Below are 20,506 nucleotides of genomic sequence, written 5' to 3'. Positions count from 1 at the left end.
ACCAAAAACAACAGGGGCCTTCATTGGCCAGAACCCATCCTAAAAAAATGAATTTCGTGAAGAATGGTCCATAACTGTCGCCTGTATTGTGTCTACAAATTATAATGGTCAGACGGACGGACACACATGTCTAGATCGACTCATCTAGTCGAGATATAACGATCGGTATACATAAAGGTGGGTCTAGGACCAATATTTCGCGCGTTACAAACGATCGGTATACATAAAGGTGGGTCTAGGACCAATATTTCGCGGCGTTACAAACTCTTGGGGCTGCACAATGCTATAATACCTTGACAACATAGTTGTTGTAGGGTATAAAAAGTTCACGCTTTAAAAGTTCTTGAAAAAATATAAAATATATACCTTTGAAAGTCATTGAAAAAAAAATATTTTAAAAATTCAGAATAATAGTTAAAATATATTCTTAGGTTTTGTTACTTCATGTTCACATATTTATATACTCCCACCCAGGCCCATCATCTTGTTAGAGGGCTCGTCCGTATATATAACACCTCTTTTGGAATGTTTTCACTACAGATTACGTTTAAATAAAATAAATATTTGCAAATTAATCAATTTGTATTTATTGTGAAATTAACAATAATATTTACTTAACGGTTCTTTCACCCATCATTCAAATACACACACACACATACACACACTCTGCTGCTATTCATTCATTCATAATGTTTTGCGACAATTTAGTGACTTTGAATTGAAACTAATTAAACAGTTTGGTATTTTTTTACGTTAACTGCCTCGAGAATTTGTTTTCATTTCAAAGATTTTTGTGTTGGTTTTATTTTTCACAAAATAACAAATAATAAAAAAAACGCTACTCTTTAACGCGAAGTGTAGCACTAGTAGCAGGAGCAAAACGGCACACAAACACACACATACACACAGAGAGAAACAAACTGGCATCGTCACTGGCGAAAACAAGAAAAACAATTTCACTTTTTTAATTCAAAGAACAACAACAACAACGATGACGACAAGAAGAAGAAGCGAAACGCGTGTAAGTATCTTGACAATACGAAAATAACAACAACAACAATAATAATAACAATAATACAAATAAACAATAAATAAATACTCGGAGATGCGAAGTGTAAATAAATACAAATGAGTAAAATATTAAAAACAAAGTTGAAATTATTTGAGAAAATATTTATTCTAAAATTGAAGCCAAAATACTAAAACCGAAAAAAGCAAACTGATTGAAATGACAAAAAGAAAAAGTGAAAAAGCAAAACACACCACCAGACAGTGGAAAAACAAAGATGAACGAAATGAAACAGTTCGAAAGAAATGCGGAAGGGGGGAAGATTTAAATTAAGGTAATTGAAAGTAGAGAGGCAAGAAAAATCGAATGTAGATACAGCACCTCTGTCAAGGACTAACGAAGTTCTACGAATGAATTTATTAAAGAATCTTTTTTTAAGGACAATGAGATCATGGATTTTTTTAAATGAATATTTTCTCCAGGACTATAAAGAGATTTGAATTTCCAGGATTATTTTAAGGACAAAAAATAGGATATATTGTACAAAAAATATTTTAAGGACCAATATAGGCGTAGATTTTTTAAAGGATATTTGTATCAAGGACCAATATAGGCGTACATTTTTTAAAGGATATTTGTAACAACGACCAATAGAGGCGTAGATTTTTTAAAGGATATTTGTATCAAGGACCAATATAGGCGTAGATTTTTTAAAGGATATTTGTATCAAGGACCAATATAGGCGTAGATTTTTTAAAGGATATTTTTAAACCACCAATACAAGGCGTAGATTTTTTAAAGGATATTTCCTAGAAGACTGCAGTAGCTGTAGATTTTTTTAAGGATATTTCCTAGAACACTGCAGAAGGCGTAGATTTTTTAAAGGATATTTGTATCAAGGACATATATAGGCGTAGATTTTTTAAAAGATATTTGTATCAAAGACCAATATAGGCGTAGATTTTTTAAAGAACGTTTTTTTTTCTAGTGTTGATTTTTTATAGAAACATTTTTTAAGGATCAAGCCAAAGTGGATTTTTTATAGAAAATTTTCTTAGATATCAAGACAAATGTGGATTTTTTAAAGAATGTGTTTATAAACCAACACAAGCGTGAAAGAATATTTTTTTTTTAAGTACCAAGGCATGCATGGTTTAAAAAAAAAATTTTTTTCCGAAGACCAAGACAGGCGTGGTTTTTTAAAGACAATTTTTTCAAGGACAAAGACGGGCGTCGATTTTTTGAAGAATATTTTTATCAAGGACCAATACAGCCGTAGATTTTTTAAAGAATATTTGTTCAAGGGCCATAACAGGCGTATATTTTTTAAAGATAATTTTTCAAGGATCAATACAGGCGTGAATTTTCAAAGTTAATTTTTCAGGGACCAAGACAAGCATGGATTTTTTAAAGAATATTTTGGGAAGACTATCATGAGGAACGATTTTTTAAAGAATATTTTTTGCAGATAGATTTTTTTACTCTACACAAATATTGGTCTGTTCCCGTACTGCGAGAATCTACTATTTTTTACTCCGATAACACTTTTTTTCTTTATGACATCGAAGAAAATAATAAAATCGAGTAAATTCTTGCAGTACGGGAACAGACCATATGTTGTCAGGGTATTATAGCTTTGTGCAGAGTTTGTAACACCGAGAAATATTGTTCCTAGACCCACCTTTAAGTATACCGATCGTCATATCTCGACTAGCTGAGTCGATCTAGACATGTGTGTCCGTCCGTCCGTCTGTCCATTATAATTTGTTAACACGATACAGGCCACAGTTATGGACCAATCTTCACGAAATTTTGCATGTAGGATAGGTTCTGGCCAATGAAGACCCCTATGGATTTTGGATCAGGTAATATTTAGGGGATGTAATGGACCAAATACTTAATTTTTGTCAGTTTTTCTGGTCGCCCCAGAGGCCGCAATTATGGGCCAAACATCGCGTGTTTTTATCTGTTTTGATAAAGATCGGTATATTTGTATATTTACAGCCTGTTTTTGTAAAATTCTAAACGAACGAATTCGAGTGACTTACGACCAAACCTTTGTTTATGTAAACAAATATTTTTTGATTCAAAACAAAAATAAATGACATATGTTTCAAAACCAAGGAGTTTGGTCGTAAGTCACTCGAATTCGTTCGTTTAGAATTTTACAAAAACAGGCTGTTACTCCTGATGGATATATACCCGAGAAGTTGATATAATATCCAAGAGTGATTGACCTTTAAATTGATACCAATTATTGGTCTGTTCCCGTACTGCAACAATCTACTATTTTTTACTACGATAACTCGTTTTTCCTTTATGATATCGAAAAAATAGTACAAATTCGTAGATTCTTGCAGTACGGGAACATACCGTATATTGTTGAATGTACTCGGATGTGGGAGTTACACATAAATATTTGCAGGAGCTTACGTATTTAGATATTATTTAGTATTCCATTACCACACTAGAGGGCGGAAATATAGCGCTGTTCGCTTTGAAATGTTTCATGGGGTTCCAGTTATGATCCATGACAACGCTTATAATTTTCGGCGATGATCAGATAATAATTCTGGATGAAATGGACCGAAAACTTCATTTTTTTGTGTTCTTTTTTTCGAGACGTTCTATAGGGCACAATTATAAGCCGAACATCACTACACAACCCATGGTAATATTAGGAAAAATGTCAGTGTAAGGAAGAGCTGCTGTCGACCTCCAATCGGGCAAGAGGGTGCAACTATCACGTAATATTGTCCAGGCTCGGAATAAAAATCCACAGAAGATTAGAATTCAGTGGTAGTTGTGTAGGGTATCCTATGGTCGGCCCTGTCCGACTATACTGCACCGCACACTGGTTTAAAGAATGTTTTAAGGACCAAGACAGGTGTGGATTTTTTAAAGAATATTTTTTCAAGGACCAAGACAGGTGTGGATTTTTTAAAGTATTTTTTTTTTCAAGGATCCAGACAGGTCTTCGTTTTTTAAAGAATATTTTTTTTCAAGTACCAAGACAGGGTTGGTTTTATAAAGAATATTTTTCAACACCAACACCGGCGTTAATTTTCTTGAAGAATATATTCAACACCAATACATTTTAGAAAATATTTTCTAAAATGTATTGGTGTTGAAAAATATTTTCAAGAAAATTTTTAACTAATATCAGCCTGAAAGGTTTTAGAGAATGTGCGTTTTTAAAGAATGTATTTTCAAGGATCAAAACGATCGTGGACATTTTAAAGAATATTTTTTTCATGGCTTATCATATCGATGACTCTCATTTTTTAAGAATATTTTTTCGTGCACTATAATAATGATTGTAGATTTCCAAGGAGTGTAGTGAGTGAGGATCCATTCACGAGGGTTTCATAAAAATCCCTCGCTTATTCAATTGATTTATTCCATAATTTAATTTGCTCCCCCGTTTTCAGATCACTTTATTAATGAACTCATTTAAATGCAAAAACCTATATTCCTACTAAATAATGTTTTCACCATGGGCCTGCGCCCAACATATTATGCCAAAAATTACGTTTTCACAGCTTTTACTAATTTTCATTCATTTCATTGATTGATGTTTTTATATGGCTGACCTATGAAAATATTATTTAAGGATAAAATAGTCCTGTTTTCTTTTACGTTTCATCATCACACTTACTATCCTAGCTGTCTTCTTTTCGCTCTCTCTTTCTATCTATCACACACACATGGCCAGACGCACTAAGGAATAAATAAAGACAAAAAGGTCATTCATGCCAACGAATGGAAATTCCTATTCTGCCTGGGATGGTGATGATTGTGGTGGTATTTGAAAGAAAAAAATAACGAAAATATTTAAGAAGAATTATCTTTGGGTTTGACCACCCAGTCGATAAAGGAAAACAAGTTTATAAAAATATTTATTTAATTTTCTATTATCTGTCTGCCATCCAGTCCTTGGTTTTCAAATATGTGCATATATATTGGTGTGTTGATTTAATTTGTATATTTATGAACCTGATTTATATGTAGGTCATTCATTTAATATTATGATTTTATTCAATTATAAATTGGATTCAATGAAAACCACGGAGAAAGGGGTTATATATTTTAAAAGGATATTTGATTCTAATCCATCCGCGACTAAATGATTTTTTATACAATTTTTTATAAATGCCGTAATTTTGTAATAAATGAAGGATGGGTTATGGAATCTAAAAAAATATTCTATTCATGGACGTGGATTCTGTAAATAATAGTTTTAGGCATTAATGTGAGGTTGGATTTTTAATAAATGAAAATAAGCGTGGATTTTTTAAAGAATAGATTTTCAAGCGTGGATTTATAAAAAACTAGATTTTCAAGCGTGGATTAATAAAAAAATTATTTTCAAGCGTGGATTTATAAAAACAAAATTATTTTCAAGCGTGGATTCATAAATTTCAAGTGTGGCCTTCAGTGTGGATTTATAAAAAATAAATTTTCAAGCGTGGATTTATAAAAAATTGATTTTCAAGCGTGGGTTTATAAAAAAAAAATATTTTCAAGCCTGGATTTATAAAAAATAAATTTTCAAGCGCAGATTTATAAAAAATAGATTTTCAAGCGTGGATTTATAAAAAATAGATTTTCAAGCGTGAATTTAAAAAAAAATATTTTCAAGCGTGGAATTATAAAAAAAATATTTTTAAGCGTGGATTTATAAAAAAAAATATTTTCAAGCGTGGATTTATAAAAAAATATTTTTAAGTGTGGATTTATAAAAAAAAATTATTTTCAAGCGTGGATTTATAAAAAAAAAAATTATTTTCAAGCGTGGATTTTTTAAAGAGTTGATTTTCAAGCGTGGATTTATGAAATAAATTATTTTCAGGCGTGGATTTATAAAAAACTATTTTCAGGCGTGGATTTTTTAAAGAGTAGATTTTCAAGCGTGGATTTATAAAAAAAATAGATTTTCAAGCGTGGATTTATAAAAAATTGATTTTCAAGCGTGGATTTATAAAAAATTGATTTTCAAGCGTGGGTTTATAAAAAAAAAATATTTTCAAGCCTGGATTTATAAAAAATAAATTTTCAAGCGCAGATTTATAAAAAATAGATTTTCAAGCGTGTATTTATAAAAAATAGATTTTCAAGCGTGGATTTAAAAAAAATATTTTCAAGCGTGGAATTATAAAAAAAATATTTTTAAGCGTGGATTTATAAAAAAAATATTTTCAAGCGTGGATTTATAAAAAAATATTTTTAAGTGTGGATTTATAAAAAAAAATTATTTTCAAGCGTGGATTTATAAAAAAAAAATATTTTCAAGCGTGGATTTATAAAAAAAAAATATTTTCAAGCGTGGATTTTTTAAAGAGTTTTTTTTTAAAGCGTGGATTTATGAAATAAATTTTTTTCAGGCGTGGATTTATGAAATAAATTATTATTTATAAAAAACTATTTTCAAGCATGGATTTTTTAAAGAGTAGATTTTCAAGCGTGGATTTTTTAAAGAGTAGATTTTCAAGCGTGGATTTTTTAAAGAGTAGATTTTCAAGCGTGGATTTATAAAAAAATAGATTTTCAAGCGTGGATTTATAAAAAAATAGATTTTCAAGAGTAGATTTATAAAAAAATAGATTTTCAAGCGTGGATTTATAGAAAAATAGATTTTTAAGCGTGGATTTATAAAAAATAGATTTTTAAGCGTGGTTTTAAAAAAAAAAATAGATTTTCAAGCGTGGATTTATAAAAAATAAATTTTCAAGCGTGGATTTATAAAAAATAAATTTTCAAGCGTGGATTTATAAAAAATAAATTTTCAAGCGTGGATTTATAAAAAAGAAATTTTCCACGTGGCGTGGATTTATAAAAAAGAAATTTTCCACGTGGCGTGGATTTATAAAAAATAAATTTTCCACGTGGCGTGGATTTATAAAAAAGAAATTTTCAAGCGTGGATTTATAAAAAATAAATTTTCAAGCGTGGATTTATAAAAAAATAAATTTTCAAGCGTGGATTTATAAAAAAAATATTTTCAAGCGTGGATTTATAAAATAAAATATTTTCAAGCGAGGATTTATAACAAAATACATTTTCAAGCGTGGATTTATAAAAAAAGATTTTTAAGCGTTGATTTATATAAAATAGATTTTCAAGCGTGGATTTATAAAAAAAATATATTTTCAAGCGTGGATTTTTTAAAAAAATATATTTTCAAGCGTGGATTTATAAAAAAATAGATTTTCAAGTGTGGAATTATAAAAAAAAATATTTTCAAGCGTGGATTTATAAAAAAAAATATTTTCAAGCGTGAATTTATAAAAAAATATTTTCAAGCGTGGATTTATAAAAAAATTATTTTCAAGCGTGGATTTATAAAAAAAATTATTTTCAAGCGTGGATTTATAAAAAAATTATTTTCAAGCGTGGATTTATAAAAAAATTATTTTCAAGCGTGAATTTATAAAAAATAGATTTTCTAGCGTGGATTTATAAAAAAATAGATTTTCTAGCGTGGATTTATAAAAAAAAAATAGATTTTCTAGCGTGGATTTATAAAAAAAAAAAATAGATTTTCTAGCGTGGATTTATAAACAAAATAGATTTTCAAGCGTGGATTCATAAAAAAATAGATTTTCAAGCGTGGATTTATAAAAAAAAAGTTATTTTCAAGCATGGATTTATAAAAAAAAAATATTTTCAAGCGTGGATTTATAAAAAAAGATTTTCAAGCGTGGATTTATAAAAAATAGATTTTCAAGCGTGGATTTATAAAAAAAATAGATTTTCAAGCGTGGATTTATAAAAAATAAATTTTCAAGCGTGGATTTATAAAAAATAAATTTTCAAGCGTGGATTTATAAAAAATAGATTTTCAAGCCTGGAATTATAGAAAAATAGATTTTCAAGCGTGGATTTATAAAAAATAGATTTTCAAGCGTGGATTTATAGAAAAATAGATTTTCAAGCCTGGATTTATAGAAAAATAGATTTTCAAGCCTGGATTTATAGAAAAATAGATTTTCAAGCCTGGATTTATAGAAAAATAGATTTTCAAGCGTGGATTTGTAAAAAAATAAATTTTTAAGGGCCAACACAAGCTAAGATTTTTAAAATTAATTTATTCCAGAACCAACACAAGCTAAGATTTTTAAAATTAATTTATTCCAGAACCAACACAAGCTAGGATTTTTATACCATACACAACTATGTTGTCAGGTCGCTCCAGAGGCCGCAATTATGGCTCAAACCTCGCGAGGGGATCGGGCCAAAGAATAAGCATGCATGTTTTGATAAAGATCGGTCAATATTTAGGGGGTCAAATGGACCCTGACTTTTGTGTGAAAAATTACAAAATATGTAACCTATGACGTATATATTAATTCCCGAAGGACTTAGACCCGAGATGTTGATAGTATATCCAAGAGAAGTGGCTGACCTTTAAATTGATACCAATTATATTGTCGTATGTTGTTATATGTGGGAGTTACACTTAAATATTTATTCAGATATTTTTAGTAACCCATTGCCTCACTAGAGGGCGAAAATGTAGCTCTGGTCGCTTTGTAATTTTCTATGAGGATCCATGTATGGTCAAGGACAACGCCTATAATTTTCGGTGATGATCAGATAAAAATTTTGGGATGAACTGAACCGAGAACCTAATTTTTGGTATTATTTTGAGGCCACAATTGAAAGCTCAACATCGCAACACAACCCACGGTGAAGGGAATATGCCCAAGAATTTAGAAGGGTTGTACTGAATATTAGTAATATTGGTTGACCTCTAATCGATCAAGAGTGTACAAATATCGCGAAATATTGCCAAGCACAGAATAGAGAACAACAGAAAGTTAGATTTTCGTAGAAGTTGTGTAGGGTATCATATGGTAGGCCCCGTCCGACTATACTGCTCCGCTCGCTGGTTTAAAATTAATGTATTCCAGACCAACACAAGCTAGGATTTTTTTAAAATTATTTATTCCAGAACCAACACAAGCGTGAATTTTTTAGGAAATATTTTTAAAAAAGGCTATTGGTATATTATCCAAACTTGGCAAATCGTTATATTTTTCTTTTGATATCTCGCACACAATATTTCAAAATTTCTAAATTTGTATTTATAAAAGACCTATACAGAAGTTTCTCTTTATAAAATATCCAGATACTGCCTTTAATTCCTAGAAGGAGATTAAGGCGTTTAATAAAAACCTATTTACAAGCACCCAATCGATAACGGCAACAGCATTATTTTGCATTACAAAATCCGGCATCATCAATTGAAAACTGTTAATTAATTCCATTAAAATGCAAAATAATTGGAAATGAAAACATATTTGGATATTATCATTGATGCCATTCAGCTTTCAAATTATCAAAGTGGCAGATCTGGTAAAATCTACACACCTACACCCCACATGTTCCATCTCTTTCTCTCTAAACCACTAAGGAGGGCAGCAAAATAAAATGTTGTTGTATATTAGGTGCAAGAATAATAAAATCCCCAACTCGAGTCAGTAACCAAAGTAAACTTCTCTCCCTCTTTCCGAAGGTTACCCCACGCTGGTTTGATTCCACGCACAGAGAGTAAAAGAGTTTTGATTATATCGAAAATAAAAGGGGTAAGTCATCCCAACATTTGCAAACACACACTCGCACAAGCTGAGAGAAATTTGAATAGCTAATACTGGGTATCCTTACGAATAATGTTTGTTGCTCTATGACCGGCTATGTCATGACCAATGAAAACATCAGCAGCACCATGGTGACCACCAGTCAAGTTTACATTGCCCATCGCCATATTGTCGAAAGTCAGGTGATGGTTGTTGTGGTTGTTTTCCTTTATTGATTTTCTAAAGGTGTATATAGGTGAGGATGGTTTGGGGGCCGAATGATGGTGGGCAGACGTTTGTATTGTGGGTGTTATTGTTGACTTGTCCCACACGCTATGTGTTGTTGCTGCTGTTGTGTTTTTTCTGCTTTGTTAGCCATCATCAAGTAATTTGTTATTGTTGTTATTTTCTAAACATATACAAACACAGCAGGAACGCAAGAAAAAGCAAACAAAAAAGGTTGCTCTCGCTCTTACTCCGGTTTTGGTGTCTAACCGAACCTCAAATGACGGTTTTACAGGTTTGGCAAATAACAACAACAAAAACATTCGTAACAACAACAATAATAATAATATGAGTACAGGAGTAAGGCGGGAATTTCGAACCACAAACCATTCAAATTCAACTGCATTTCTTTCTCATTTAATACTCTACGCTCTCTTTCACATTTAAGGTAGAGAGTTGGTAATAGGGTTGCCTCTTCTCAGTTGTATGATAGAACTGTGGGATAAGAGACGGAGGATTTACTATGCCATTCCGTTTTTTCTGTCTCGTAATATTTATGCCAGAAATGGATCGTATGTTAGAGACATACGAACTGTTTTGCGAACTACTTTTTGGAATCCGAGTTAGGGGAGAAATGTTATGTTCACGTATGTTTGTACGTGAACAAATTTGCGGTAAGAAGGTTTAAAAATGGAAGTATTGCAAGTGTACTGGGAAGCATGGAGGCGAGTCACTAATGGCACTGGGCCCTTTTTCTTTTTATGGTGTTCGATCTATTTATGTGATTTATGAAGTAATGGATCGGATTGTTTATACAAATGTGTTGGAAAACGCAATGCCTTCCTTCGCTGTAGAAAATATACCGCTTATTTGGGTATTTCAGATTAACAATTACCTCAAAAATACATCGAAACATGTCAGAGATTGGTTGCGATAGTCAAAAATCAGGGTTTTATAATGGCCAGCACAACCATCAGATCTTCTGCCTATAGAAAAATCTTTGGAGTATAGAAAAATACAAAAATTGTCACAAACAAACACATCTTCGCAAAGGTTCAGGATTTTGCCAAATTAGTTTTCCATATAATATTTATTCCCTACACAAGTACTTTGTCAGGGTATTATAGCTTTGTGCAGCCCCAAGAGTTTGTAACGCCGATAAATATTGGTCCCAGACCCACCTTTAAGTATACCGATCGTCATATCTCGACTAGCTGAGTCGATCTACACGGAGGAAAAAATCGCCTCTCTAACATATGTCCCAAACATATTTTGCAGCAAACATATATTTGTTTGCAACAGTCCCAAACATAATATATATTTGGGTCCCAAACATAACATATGTTTGCATCCAAACATATTTATATTTACATCCAAACATATATATGTTTGGATGTAAACATATATATGTTAGGGTGCAAGCATATATATGTTTGCATCCGCACATGTCTATAGACATGTGCGTCCGTCCGTCTGTCCATTATAATTTGTAAACACGATACAGGTCACAATTATGGACCAATCTTCACGAAATTTTGCATGTAGTATGGATCGGTTAATATTTAGGGGATGAAATGGACCAAATACATAATTTTTGTTGGTTTTTCTGGTCGCTCCAGAGGCCGTATGACCCAAACATCTCGAATTTTTAAAATAGAGAAGGAGATTGGGCCAAAGAATAAGCATGCCTGTTTTGGTAAAGATCGGTCAATATTCAGCGGGTCAAATGAACCAAGACTTTTGTGTGAAAAATAACAATATTTGTATTCAGGAAGTGGACCGAACACTTATTTTTTCTGTTTTTTCGATTCAATCTATAGGCTACAAATATAAGCCGAAAATCACAACACATCCCACTGTGAAGGGAATATGGACAAGTAATTAGAAGGGCTGTACCGAATAATAGTAATATTCGGAACATATGTCAGGGTAAGGAAGAGGTGCTGGTGACCTCTAATCGGGCAAGAGGTTGCAACTATCGCGAAATATTACCCAGCCTCAGAATAAAAATGCACAGAAAGATAGAGTTCTGTGGTAGTTGTATTGGGTATCGTATAGTCGGCCCCGTCCGACTATACTGCTCCACTCACTGGTTTTCAAAATAAATTTTGAGTATATATTTTTGGCTTTTTAATGCGAAGCATATATTGTAAAAATGTGTAAGTTTTTTTCATTAGAAACCAACTTTTTTATGAAATCTCGTTTTTCTTTTGTAAAAAGTTTTCTGCGGCCTATTTAAAAAAATAAATTGGATTTTTTTATAAATTATTTAAAAACACTTTTTCTTACTTCACTGCTATTATTTTCCCAACGAAAATAAAACTACTAAAATCACTGACCTTTCATAGGGTGCAACATAATTATTAATAATATAAATACATCGCAAAGAAAACTTTTCATGTTCGATTTTAAATTTGAACAATTTTTAAAAAAGTTTATATATGTATATTTTTAACTATTTTGAATGTGTTTTAAATTTGTTTAACTATTTTCTTTGAAGGCCGAAAAACACAATTTTCATTATCGCTTTGTAAAATTTTGAAATAAAGACTAATAAATATGATATAAAATACATAAACATTGTGCGTCAAGCAATATGAGTCAACAGCAAAATTTTGCTGACCAGCTGAAGTTCCCTAATATTTCATTTTGGTTTATTCAATTATAATAGCAATGCACATTTTGCCATTTAGGTATAATAGTGTTGGAATTTCTAGAAAAAGTATCGCATAACTACCGATATTAACTCTTACTATAATCCATAAAAATTTATTTTTTATTATATTTTGTTTATACGTTTTTATTAATTCAGAAAATTTCGATAGGCTTTCGCAGTTTGGAATTAATATTTTACATTTTCAGTATGTATTAACCAGACAGCCAATGTATATCACTTCAATATTATTTATATTAAAATCATAAATGTAAGCATCTAATTTAATTACTTCATTCAAAATCCCCCAACATATCCTAACTATTTTTCCCACATTCTATAGGAATTTCGTACAGGTAATGATAATTATTGGATTTTCTCCATTTCCATTGAAATTGTTGATTTAAGAAAAACGGCAACACTGACCTAAAGGGGATTGCATTGAAGAAATCCAGCAAAAAACCTCGAATTATGAATGGCGTCCTAGTATTGGTGCATGTGTGTGTGTGTGCCTGCTTGTGTCTCAATTACTGTTTGTCCAACCAACCAAAAACAAAGCAAACGACCAACCAAGGGAGTATTACTAACAAAAACAACAACAAGGTAATTGCCAACCGGAGAAGAGTAGTGGGATGGTGAGTTCTCGCTCTTTCACTCTCTGTGGACGTTGATGTGTTTTTGGTGAGTAACGGAGTGTTTGTATATTTTGTGCGTTAGAGAAAATATTTTTCCATGGACAAACACACACACACATGTACACTTAGTTAACTAATCCCAAAGAGTTGTTGTGGCCTTGTTGTTGTTGTTTTACCGTTGCTTGAGAGTATGAATGGGAGTACAGGCAAGTGTGTGTGTTCGTGGTGCATGTTCCCAGCCACACAGTGGTGAAATTGTGCCACACAAAGCAAAAACAACAACAACAACGTTATAAAAACAACACCCATCATCATTTTCATTTCTCCCAATCATTGACAAGAGCCTGTGAATGGCTAAGCTAGCTGACTGCCTGCCTGCCTGCCTGTGAGCACCCTCTAAGCAGCCAGTCATGCACAAACGGACACACACACATATCACCAAACATGATCACAATGGGATTGAATTGTGCGGGTGCTTTTCCTCGTGTGTGTATGTGTGTTTTTGTTGCCATTGATGTCTTTGGGTACGGTGTGTAGAGATTTTCATGTATCCGTACTGACTCATGGCAAATGTTGTTTCAGTCACAGATTCAGTGTCTGACGTGTTACTAACGTGAACGCAACGCAAGGAGTTGTAACGCAACAAATCAGTCAGTGGCCAAAGAAATAATAATAAAAAAAATCACAAGACTAGTTTCATTACAATTAAAAAGAAAAAACCTTGTGTTTTACCTACGGCATAACGCAAAGAAAATACATAGCGTGTTTTTAAAAATAATAAAGACAAAATAAATATTTATGCGAATAATTAGAAATAAAAATAATAATTTTATTTGCAAAAAAAAAAAAAAAAAAATAAATAAATTTAAAAAAAATTATATAAAATATTGAATACAATTAAAAAAAACTGTGAAAAAAATAACGAATGTAAATTTTTATAAAAAGTGAGAAGTGCGAAAAAAAAAACATTTTACAAAAAATATAGAAACATACCGATAATTTCAATATCTAACGTTTATTGGAAATACTGAAAATAAAAAAATATCTGAATTTTCTCAAAGAAACAATACATAAGATAATGCTGAAAAAAATTTAATTAAAACCATTGAGGAAACAAATTAAAATCTGTGAAATCTAACAACATTTCCAACTTGAAAAAAAACACAACATCAACAACAAAAACTATCATCATGCATACCCTATTTACCGATCAAAATTCATTTTCCCGTCATTACGCCCAAACCGCCGGTTATCCTTCAACCGCAGCTGCTGCTGCCACAGCTGGAGCCATGACCACGGCATCGGCTGCCGCTGCTGCCCATTATGCCTATGATCAATATTCCCGTTATTCATATCCTGCCACAGCCTATGGCCTAGGAGCTCCTCATCAAAACAAGGAAATTGTCAAACCTCCCTATTCCTACATCGCTCTAATTGCCATGGCCATACAAAATTCCGCCGACAAAAAGGTTACTCTAAACGGCATCTACCAATACATCATGGAAAGATTCCCCTATTATCGTGACAACAAACAGGGATGGCAAAACTCGATACGCCACAATCTCAGCCTCAACGAATGCTTCGTTAAGGTGGCCCGTGACGATAAGAAGCCGGGCAAGGGTTCCTATTGGACTTTGGACCCCGATTCCTATAACATGTTCGATAACGGCTCCTTCTTGCGTAGACGTCGCCGTTTCAAGAAGAAGGATGTCTTACGCGAAAAGGAGGAGGCCATGAAACGCCAGGCTATGATGAATGAAAAACTAGCGGAAATCAAGCCTCTGAAAATCATGACTGCCAATGGTTTGATTGATGCCAAGCACATGGCTCATGCCCATGCCGCCCATCATGCTGCTGCTGCCCATCATGCCGCCGTTGGTCATCACTTCAAAAAGGAACCTTTGAGCATGGATTTGGGTTGCCTGACGGGCAAGGATAGCATGGCTGCCGGCTTGAGTGTTCTCAATTCCTGTCATGACAGTCTGGCACAAATGAATCACTTAACTGCCGCTGGGGCTGTGGATCACCCCGGTTTTACTGTCGATTCCCTGATGAATGTCTACAATCCTCGGCTACATCACAGCGCCTATTCCTATGCCCATCATCCATTGAATGATGAGAATCTTAGTGTGGCTGCCTCCAATCAAATGCATGCCGCTCACCATGCTGCCGCTGCCCATCATGCCCAACAATTGCGCCATCATCATCATGTTCCGCATGGCCATCCGCTAACACCCGGCGGTGCTAGTCACAATGGTGTACAATTGGGTGGCATAAGTTCGGGTACAACCACAACCACCTCATCGGGTAACTCGCCCACAACCATTTCTACACCTCATGGTCCGGCTCATGGCGGTTGGTATACCCCCGAGACACCACCCTCAGAACCCTTGAATAATTCCTCATCGGTCAATGGTACACCTACCCAACAGACAAATGGCAATAACACCAGTTTGGGTAGCAACAACAATGGAGGCCACAATTCAAATAATAACAACAATCAGCAGCATCATCATCACCATTCGACGGTAACCGGTAGCCCCAATTCCCTGTCAGCGGCCGGTCACACTTCCTTGGGTTTTCGTGATATGATCTTCGAACAGAATCAAGTTTGTCACATGGACACCGGCAGTCCGGCGGGTAGCATCCAATCGGCCAGTCCACCAGCTCCTGCCGTATCAAGTTCAGCTGTTGCCTCATCGAATGTTGCCGCTGCTGCCTTAATCAGTTCGCATCATCATCACCACCATCATCACGCTCTAAGCGGGAATTTGGGAAATCTCGGTAATCTAAGTAATCTCTCGCACTATAGGTCACATGTGGGTCATTATCAGGATTACGGTATTAAATATGGAGTTTAAGATGCCAGCGGCTAAAACTTCCTTCGTGGAAGCCGGGAAATCTTGAAGTGAACAGAAACCATAAGCAAGTTTAAGGAGATTGTTTTTAAGCTTGCGTGTGTGTGTGTTTATGCTTACTCAGACGATGGATGCTTAGGAAATCCAAAGCATTTATATTTTGTATATTTTTGTTGTAAAAAAAATCGAAAACAAAAATTTTGTAAATATTTGCAATAGGAGTCTAAATTTAAGACAAGCTAAACATCAGTTAAATATTTTCTTCTTTTCTTTGAAAAGCAGTCATTTGAGTTCGAGTAGAGGGATGTAAAGAAGGAATAATTGAATTAGACAAGAGAAAAATATTTTAAAAACTGTAAAGATATATAAAACAATATGCATAAATCATAAATTTACATTTTTTACCGACGCTGTACTCAACTTTTTTTTACTAGCAACATTTTATTAAGAATTTAATTTGAATTTTTAAATCTCATTAGAAGTCAATTTTTTAATTCCATAACAAATGTTGAGTTAATTGTTAAAAATGAAGCTAGTCTTTAGTAATAAAAGTATTTTCTTTATACCATTTTTGTGCATATGCCACGGTTCTAATTTTTGTTTATTTAAAAAACTGACGACTACATTTGAAAATAAAAATAAAACATTATTATTACACAAAAAAAAAACATTATTATTATTACACAAAAAAAAAAAACCAGTAAGGAAAGTTCAAAAGTCGGACGGGGCCGACTATATGATACCCTTCACCACTATGGGTACATGCAAGACATGTTAATATCTACAATATCCTGTAGATATAAACATTTCGCATACATCAGTCGGGACCTAATTCAGTACTCTGTGCAAAATTTTGCTTCAATCGGACCAACATTGGGAGTTTGGTGCACAATTTACCTTAAATCGGACGAAACTATATATGGGAGCTATATCTAAATCTGAACCGATTTCAACAAAACTTCGCATTCATCAATGACCTAATTTAGTACGCGGTGCAAAATTTTGTCTCAATCGGATAAATATTGGCAGTATGTTGCTCCATTTACATAAAATCGGACGAAACTATATATAGCATATTTAGATATAAATCTGAACCGATTCCAACAAAATTACTCATACATCATCATCTAAAAGGAGGCGAATATTAGTAATTTTTAGGAGGGAGGTTTGTTACCATATACGACTACAAAAAACCAAATTACAAAGAATTTGGTTGAAAAACGCGTTCAAGAACCCCAAAACACCGAAAATTGGGGGGTACCCTTATATGGGGGCTACCCGAAAAAGTGGACCTATATTTATTATTTTTAGTGGAGATATTTGCTACCTAATAAGAACTCGATGTACTAAATTAAAGTCAATTCGGTCGAAAAATACGATCAGAACCCCCAAAATACCAAAAATTTGGGAGTACCGTTATATGGGGACTACCAGAAAAACTGGAACTATATTTATAATTTTTAGTGGAATAATTTGGTACACAATAAGAACCGAATGTACAAAATTTCAGAGAATTCAGTTATAAAATGAGCCAAAGAACCCCAAAATACCGAAAACTGGGGGTACCTTTATATAAGGGCTACCCGAAAAAATGGACCTATATTTATAATTTTTTGTGGGGACATTTAGTACCCAATAAGAACCCAGTGTACCAAATTTCAGCGTATTCGGTTGAAAATCGCGCTCAAGAACCCCAAAATACCGAAAATTGGGGGGTACCCTTATATGGGAGCTATGCCTAAACGTGGACCGATTTTCTCCAATTTCAATAGGGTTCGTCCTTGGGCCAATTAAGTGACCTGTGCCAAATTTCATCCAGATCGGATCATAAATGCGACCTGTACTTTGTTAACAAAAATACATGGACGGACGGACGGACGGACGGACGGACAGACGGACAGACGGACATGCATAAATCGACTCAGAAAGTGATTCTATGCATATTCTCAAAAGGAACCATGGGTCTATCTCGATTATTTTTGCCTGTTACAAACATATGCACAAAGACATAATACCCTGTACCACAGTGTGGTGAAGGGTATAAAAATAGAAAACCAATTTAATTTTTTTTATTATTTGTTCTAAAATATCTATTTAATTATAATGTACAAAAAAAGTAACAATTGTATCGCATTTCCTCGAATTTCCTTCAAATGATTGCTAACTGTACAAAAAAAAAACAACTCATTGTATAAATATTAATTATAATTACATAAATAAGTAACAACACAAATTAAAAACATAATTTAATGTAGTTATCATTTTTTTAAATAGTATTTTTAAGATGTAATTTTAATAATAACAATAATTATAGCATAATCATAAACAAAATAATGTTATTACAAAAAACAAAAAAAAAAAAAACGATTTTTTTTGAAATTATTAAAAAAAACAGAAAAATATACGATATTAGCAAAAACACTCTGTGTATGTTAAACAAAAAAAAAATTCCCGTCTTTTAAATTTCAATATTTATTTCTAATAAAATGGCTTTGGGTGAAAAATGGAAATCAAGGGTTATTTATTAGGCCGTCATGTAGGGCCAGCTGTTATCTACAAACAAAAACCCTTTCACAATACATGTAGTTGTACTTTTTGTAGGAATTCGCCTTGTAGATGACCTGATATTTGGGCCATGGCTAAATAAATATAAGGAATTTGAATTGTTTTTTCTAATATATGGATACAACAGAAATTTGTGTAAAAATCATGGAAATATAATTTTTGAAATACTTTTGCCATGATTTTTTTAAAGAAATCTCAATATTTTATAATTTAATATTGAAGAATAGTCTGTGTTATAGTCGTTGATTTTTAAAGAATATTTCTACAGAAACATCTAAGCTATAACCTATCTTTTCAACAGACCTAAAACTTATATTTAAAAAAGAAAAAAAAAAAAAACAAGTTTTCAGCAGAGGTATAGACGCGAATCTATAAAAAATAATATTTTTCAACAGTGCTATAGAGCGAGTACGTTTTTCTTAATTGCCAAAATTATTGTCATTATTATTTGATGAGATTCGTTCAATCGTCGTTTTCAAAGAAGTAAGGTCCAATCACACCTTTGGACCGCACCAAATAGTGGATTATTCAGGATGTAATGGCCTCTCTTCAATTAATTGAGGATACTACGAATTCCAAATACATACCGCCTGTTGTCCAAGCACCCATTTCATGTATCTGCGACGTTGTGAAGGGTCTGATGGTTTCCGTAGGCGTATATATAAATGCAAAAAGGTTATCATCTGCCTTAAGACATTCCACATTCCTGAGAATAAATAGGAATAAATGTGTCAATTCCTTAGGCAGAACGGAGGAAACAACGATTCACAGGCTATACAATATTAGTAACCGCCCGCTCCGGTCTCTTCAAAATTCTTCATAATTTTGACAATTGCTTGCGTAGTAGGACGTGGGATTGTTAAGGGGTCCATTTTAGTCAATGTCAAACTTTCAACTGAAAAGAAAAAAAAAATGATTTAAAAACAAAACGGCAAATCGTTCATACTAAAAATTACCAAAATCGATGTTTTTCAATAGTGTTGGGTTTAATTCGATATTTTGAGTTCTTTCTACCAAAAATAAATTCGCTCGATCATTGGGTATATAACCGATCATTGGGTATAGCCTTCCTTCATTATTATTATTATGGCTCTATGGACATTTTTAAGCGAAGTGACTATATTTAGATATTACGAAGTGACTGTTATTTGCCATTCCGGTACTTTAGTGCCTAAACAATTTCTTCGCCGAACATTTTCCATACAGAGATCCAGCGTCATTTTCAAGCGTCATGTTCAAGGTCCTAGCCCAATTTCCTAACTTAAGTGTCTGTTGTTTGGATTTTTTTTTCTCCTGGCAGGTAATTTCCATGTCATAACCTGGTCGATTTTAGGTATTTTTAATGTACACCTCATGTTGGAGGTCCTAATATTTAATTATTTACAAATTTACAGATGTCCGTATGCGTGTTTTCCTGGCTGTTGCGCACGATAACTCTCGAACGGAGCTACCCATTCAATCCAAACTTTATATTATATATTATATTTTTTATTTATAATAGCATGCGAACAGTATCGGATTTTAAAGAAACTGTGTACAACCTAATATCTTTACCAAGCCTAGATAAAAATCCGAAAATGGGACCCATTGGTCCACTTCTTCTGGTACCTACCCCACGAATGGTGAAAATGTTCAATATTTATTAATCCTATATCAGGCGAATGGAATTTCCAATTTGAACCAAACTTTGCACAACCTATTATCTTTACCAAGACTAAATCAAGTTCGAAGGAGGAACCCGTCTGCCTCCGTCCTCGAAAACGCAAACCATATTAGGGTATATATCTGGCAGCAACACCGACTGACACTTTTTTTAGTTGTTTAAAAATATATTTTAATGTTTTTTTCAAAAACTTTTGAATGCAAATCGAAATTATCCGAATGGATTTTTATTGTAATAAGTAAGGTCAAAAATATTAGGTTATGGGAAAAGAAATCAATTATTTTTATATGAAATATAGGACTTTAATTAACATGCTTCG

At 33.0% G+C, this 20,506-nt stretch overlaps 1 protein-coding gene across 1 annotated transcript; it reads left to right on the top strand.

Moving 5' to 3' along the window:
* The first annotated feature begins 14,291 nt into the window (after positions 1-14,291).
* LOC133330671 (fork head domain-containing protein crocodile-like) lies at positions 14,292-15,962 on the top strand. The gene has a single exon (XM_061539082.1). The coding sequence runs from the start codon at positions 14,292-14,294 to the stop codon at positions 15,960-15,962; it is 1,671 nt and encodes a 556-aa protein (XP_061395066.1).
* The last annotated feature ends 4,544 nt before the right edge of the window (positions 15,963-20,506 follow it).

The sequence above is a fragment of the Musca vetustissima genome, unplaced genomic scaffold (genome assembly GCF_032173495.1).
Source record: "Musca vetustissima isolate MV318-11 ecotype Yass unplaced genomic scaffold, APGP_CSIRO_Mvet_v1 utg196647, whole genome shotgun sequence".
Taxonomy (NCBI): Eukaryota; Metazoa; Arthropoda; class Insecta; order Diptera; family Muscidae; genus Musca; species Musca vetustissima.
This window is presented reverse-complemented; position numbering and strand designations above follow the sequence as displayed.